Source organism: Propithecus coquereli, unplaced genomic scaffold, assembly GCF_000956105.1.
Source record: "Propithecus coquereli isolate 6110/MARCELLA unplaced genomic scaffold, Pcoq_1.0 Scaffold5, whole genome shotgun sequence".
In the NCBI taxonomy this organism is placed as follows: domain Eukaryota; kingdom Metazoa; phylum Chordata; class Mammalia; order Primates; family Indriidae; genus Propithecus; species Propithecus coquereli.
In genome coordinates this window covers 10,099,871-10,105,870 of record NW_012150840.1, presented here as the reverse complement: position 1 = coordinate 10,105,870, position 6,000 = coordinate 10,099,871, and the positions used below count along the sequence as shown (strand labels likewise).

The following is a 6,000-nucleotide window of genomic DNA, read 5'->3' as shown; positions in this document are numbered from 1 at the left end:
CTCAGGCTGGTCTCGAACTCCTGAGCTCAAACGATCCACCCGCCTCGGCCTCCCAGAGTGCTAGGATTACAGGCGTGAGCCACCACACCCGGCCCTTTTTCTTTTTTTTAATTTCAAAATATTAAGGTGGTACAAATGTTTTGTTACATGGGTATCACCTTTTATAATGCTTAAGTCAGAGCTTTCAGTGTCCCTGTCACCCGAATAGTGTTCATTGTACCTGATAGGTAGGTTGTTACCCATTCCCTCCTCCCCTTCTCCCCCTTCTTGATTTCCAATGACCTTTATATCTCTTTGTGCCCGTGTGTACCCATCAATTAGCTCCCAATTATTAGAGAGTACAGGTGGTGTTTGTTTCTCCATTGCTTAGATACTTTTAGGATAATGGTCTCCAGTTCCATAGATTGGTCTTCTTTTCCTTCTTTTCAATATAACCATCGTGGCCACACCATGGGGTCCCAAACATCATGGCCCCCTGGGTTGTGCCAGGGGCTCCTCAAGGCTAAAGAAAGGTTTGGGTTAAGTGTCAGAGGGGGAGGAAGGAGAGACAAAAGAAAAGGAAATCTGTGTGTGAGTGGTAGGGAAAGCAATGATGGAACAAAAAAACAGTAATTGTTTATCCCAAGAATTCAAAAGAAAAATATGAGATTGCACTATTATCTGTTTATGTTGGGTAAGTAGATGGTGGGAGTTGACAGAAAGGGAATGGAAGAGATAACACTGAGCTATGGGAATTCTACAGCCACAATATACCACTCCCCCAACACCTCCCAAGAAAGTCCCCTTCCAGAATCATAGTTCTTAGATCTCTCTCCAGCGAGCACTATCCAAGGAAACTGTCACATGCATTTCTAAAGAAGTCTGGTAGGAAAACCATTACGGATGAGCTCAATGATGATACTGCGGCTCACAGACCCAGAAGCAGATCCTGGCACACCACCCAGAGACCTGCCATACACACCCAACATGTCCTTCCTAAGGAGGACCACACAAAGAGAACCTGGAAGGGTCTTTGGAGCATTGCTGAAGGCAACAAGGACTGTACAAACTCAGAAAGGCTCAGTGCTGTATTTCTAGTCCTGTTAGGGCCCCTCCAGCTCACCATGTTCAACCAGAAAGCATCAGAATCATGAAAGCATAAACTGAGGGAGCTAGAAGTGACTTAACAGTTATCTAGGTCAACCCCTTCATTTGACAGAGGGAGAAACTGAGCTGGAGAATGGATAAGTGGCTTGTCCAAGATCACAATGTTTACAGTGTCAGCAAACAAGGTCTTACTTTCACTAAATTACAAGACCTCAACTATGCACTCATTCTGAGAAAAACCACAGAAAGACAAGAAGCAAACAAAAAAGAGCTAACAATCATTAAGGGCTTACTATATTATCTCAATCTTCACAACTACCCAGTGAGGTAAATACCATTATTACCCCATCTGCAGCTGAGGAAACAGGCTTACAGCAGTAAAGGGACTTGCTCAGGGTCACATAGCAAGCAAGTAGGAGGCATGGGCTGTGAATGCAGGTAGTCTGATTCCCAAGCCTGCACCCTTACCTGTATATCGTGCTCTGAAACCTGCACCTCTGTCCTGCCTGATGATGACTACTGCAGGAGAGAGGGGGGTGACAGGTTATCACCAGCAGGTTCCCACACAGCCCTCTTCCGGCTGGCTTATCAGGCCCTGGAAGGATTGGCTCTCTCCTCTAGATACCACAGCACAAAAGCCCTCCATGCTCTGCTCTCCCTGACAGAAGGAGAGTCCCCTATCCTAGCCTTCCAGAGAAACAGTGGCATTAAGTCTTCTCCCTCCCATACACAGAAGGCAGGTCAGGACTTACCGGAGGCGAGCCCATCTCCAAGCAGGGTGCTAAGGATCACCAGTGGCAGGAATGCTCCATGTCTCACGGAGGCCACGCCAAACGCTGAGGTGCTCTTTGGTGCTATCCTGCCATGGCACATCTTTTATCCGTCCAAATTTGTTTTAAGAGAAAAAATTTAAAATCCAGAAGTATGAATCCTAAAGTCAGCCAGGGATAGATTCACCTATAACAAACAGAAAACAAAGACACAAGTAAAGTGAAAACTTTAGCCATAAGTTAGTTAAAAGCAGTCACTTTGGTAAGAAAGCCATAATCACATACGAAGTAGAAAGAATTCTAGCAACTGAATCCCTGCTGCCAGGAGAGACAAGCACAGAAGTGGCTTTTCAACTCCTCCGTGGGGAAACGCCAAGGCCCGCAGCAAGCTACCATCAGCATCCCGGAGCCAGATTTTTCAACAGGGCCAGGAGACGGGCTCTGTTTCACGTGGACATGTTTCACCTGGACATCCGTCAGGCACAGCAGAGCTTTCGGAAACTGCCCAGCAGGCTCCAGCACAGAGGAGCAAAGGTGGCTGTTGACACAGAGCTGCTACACCTGAGTCAGGCTTTGCCTTGGCCACTTGGACTCAGAACAAGTTCAACTAACCAAAAGGAAAAAAAAAAGAGAGAGAGGGAGAACACGTGTCTTAAAGGGGGAAATACACCGCCTAGAGAAGGAATGCAGCAGTGGGAGCTGAGGGCTCAGCCTGTTTGCTAAACCGCCAGAGGCTGGATGAGCCCCTGAGGATCTGACTCGACAGCCTTGAATCTCAAACATGGACTAATTAATCAAGGCTCACCCGACACACCTGTGACCACATTCTGTTGGCTGACCCTGACAATGACAGGGGGTGGAGGACGGGCTGTAATTGCTAATTAGTGCTACCACCCACTCTAGCTCAGATAGACTTCAGAAGAGTAGGAACCAGCATCTTAAAAAAAAAAATCTGGGGTCAGCACTTTTAGGATTATTTTCTACATGCCTTTAGGGAAGCAGCTGGGTTGATGATAAAATATGATGTGGGCCTATTATATTTTAGTTCAATTATTTTATTTCATCTGCCAGTTAACTCATTTATTTCAGTTTATAACAAGTATTCCAAATAATATTACACTTCCTTTTTTTAATTCTACACACACTCTCTTCCCCATTAATAAGGCTTTATGTGCACAGATAAGGGAGTCTGCCATCTACAGTCCTAATAAAGGATGCCCCTGAGACTCTGCCAGGGATACTAGCCAGATCTGATTTTAATCAGTGTCTGAAGCTTGACTCAGGCCTGTGTTCCCCTCCTAAAGAGGGTAACAGAAAACAGTAACACGGACGTCTCAGTCCGAAAGAAGAGCAACTATGAGAGTCTTCAATAAGCATTAGCCAGGGGCTCATGAACAGAGCTAGCCACTTGTCCTCACCCCCTTCCCTCTAATAACTGTGACGGTAGCAGTCTTCTGCTCCCAGCTTTACCTAGACTCCAATTTGAGCCTTTAAAGCTGTGGAACAGGGGTGCTTCATGAAGAGGTCTGGGAGTGGAACTTGTGAGTGCCTCAAAACAGTACACAAAACTATGTGTGTGTGTTTGTGTGTGTGTGTGTGTAGTAATGTGTATGCATTTATGTGGCTAAGAACAGTAAAGTCAGAATGCCTAGATTCAAATCTGTTTCCTCTATTAGTCACAATAACTCTCTTAGCCTCAGTTTCCTCATCTGTACAATGGGGATAGTAACCACACCATCTTTGTAGAGCAAAGATGCAAGGATTAGAATAGCCAAAGTGCCTGACACTTTGCAAGTCCTCAGTAAACACTGGCTGCTGTTGCTGTTCAATCATTAATAAGACCTCAGCTGCAGGGACCTTAGAGTTCATCGAGCTCCAGTCTCATGTGACAGACAGCAAACCAAGGTCCCGAGAAGTTAAAGGATATGACCAGGGCCTCCAGCTGGTTAGCGTTAGAGTTGGAGATGGGCCCTTTGGTGCTGCCGTTTTATACGGAGCCACACCAGGTAACCCTACCAGGCAGTCATCATCCCCTCAAGGCAACACCAGTGGATCACCAAGAATGATCCCTGTGTGTGCCACACCACAGCACGTGCACAACAAATATTTAAGTAGTGAATGGATGAGGCCACATACGGTAGTCAGGTGTTCGTGCATGAGTGGAGGTAGTCAGGAGAGACTACCCAGAGGAGGTGATGTTAAGCTGAGTCTGAAAGGATGTGCCTAGTGGGGAAAAAAAAAGGAAGAAGAAGGAAAAAAAGGAAGTACCAAATATAAGTGGATCAGAGTACTATGGGAGCACAGTACTCCTGGAGGAGGCTGGAGGCAGGGGCTAAGCCAAGGGGTTTCAATTTTACCCTGAAAACCATGTGATGCTTGCAAGGGTTCTAAACAGGGATGTTACAAGACCAAATTCATTCAGGAAGATCGCTGTGGCAGGGATCTTAGAGGATTGTGGGGGAGCAGAACTGCTGTGGGGCCAAGTGATAAAGTATGTTCAATATTTTGTCATCAAGTAGAGCTCATTGGAAGGCAACTTGATAATATCTGTCCCCAAAATGCACATATTCTCGGACCTATCAATTCCACTTCTGGACTCTGTCCTCTGAAATCACATCACCAGTGACATATATGAAGGACATTCACTGCATGGTTTGTAATGGCAAAAGATTGGAGCAACCTAAAGTTCATCAAAAGGAGACTAGTGAAATAAGTTACAGTACACTCAGAAGAATACCAGTGGTTTAAAAGGAACAGGGTAGTTCAATTTGTGCTAATACGGAATGGCTTCTAAAATTAGTACATGAAGAAAATCATTTGCACTTATGCATGTATTTTTAAAGGATACACACACACATATACCTGTATGTACCGAAAACCCCTCTGGAATGATGCACAAGAGATTGGTAACTTACAATTTTCTTCAGGGAGAAGAACTGAGTGGTTAACAGGGAAGGAGAAAAACATTTTTCACTACATATATTCCCTTTTAATCTCCTTTAGTGCTGTACTTTGTCCACACTACCTATTCGGACAAAATATAAAGTTAATGTAATGAGGCCTTCCTGTACACTGCCCGTCTCCTCCCTCAACAAACTGACATTCAAATAAACCTCAAGAACCTGATTGCTCCTGCTGCCAGCAATAGTCACTTCAAGGGCACAGCACAAGGGTCATGTCCTGGAGGAATTCTTTCCTGACACTTCATATCACACCCACCCCCAGCAGAAATGACCCCTTCTTACCCAGCTATGACTGTACCTTTAACAGGTTATTACATCTATTTGTTTATTTGTCTCACCTCACTAGGCTGAGAGTTCCTTGAAGGCAGGGACTGTGAATTACTCAACTTGGAATCTTCAACAGCAAGCACGGGGCCTGGCATCTGACAGGCAGGCAGCAAATGTTTGCCAAACTCACGAATACTGTGGGGAGGAGCCAGTGCGGAACTGGGTAGAAGAAGATGTACATATATGAGCTCCCGATTTGTTTTGTTTTTAACAGAAACAGCTGGCTCCTCCCTTACTGCTTAAGCAGCTGAGTCAAGGTCAAGGGACCAATTCTACCAAGTAGCCTAAGACCTGATCAAGTAGAGAGGAGGTGATGGAAATGGAGTTTTTGCAAAGAAAAAAGAGAAATGGAGGGTAGTTAATGGAGTGTTTACATGTAAGGGGAGGCCAGGGGTTGTTGCTTCAATAATAATACAGAGGAAAACTAACCCTCAAAACCCAAGGGTAGGCCTGGCGCTGTGTCTTACACCTGTAATCCTAGCACTCCGGGAGGCCAAGGTGGGAAGATCACTTGAGGTCAGGAGATGGAGACCAGCCTGAGCCAGAGCGGGACCCCATCTCTACCAAGAATAGAAAAAGGCCAGGTGAGGTGGCTCACACCTGTAATTCTAGCAACTGTGGGACGCTGAAGCAGGAGGACTGCTTAAGGTCAGGAGCTCGAGACCAGCCTGAGAGAGAGAGCCCATCTCTACAAAAAAAAAAAAAAAAAAAAAGAAAGAAAGAAAAATTAGCCAGGTGTGGTGGTGTGCACCTGCAGCCCCAGCCACTTGCAAAGCTAAGGCAGGAGGATCACTTGAGCCCAGGAGTTGGAGGATGCAGTGAGCTACGATGATGCCCCTGCACTCCACCTGGGG

At 45.7% G+C, this 6,000-nt stretch overlaps 1 protein-coding gene across 1 annotated transcript in view; it reads right to left on the bottom strand.

Annotated features, from left to right (window-relative positions):
* SUSD6 (sushi domain containing 6) overlaps positions 1-6,000 on the bottom strand; it is a 92,750-nt gene that overhangs the window by 52,352 nt on the left and 34,398 nt on the right. Inside the window, exon 2 of the mRNA XM_012656274.1 lies at positions 1,839-2,043. Coding sequence (XP_012511728.1) covers positions 1,839-1,959 — 121 coding nt within the window. The 5' untranslated portion in view covers positions 1,960-2,043. The remainder of the gene's footprint in view (positions 1-1,838; positions 2,044-6,000) is intronic.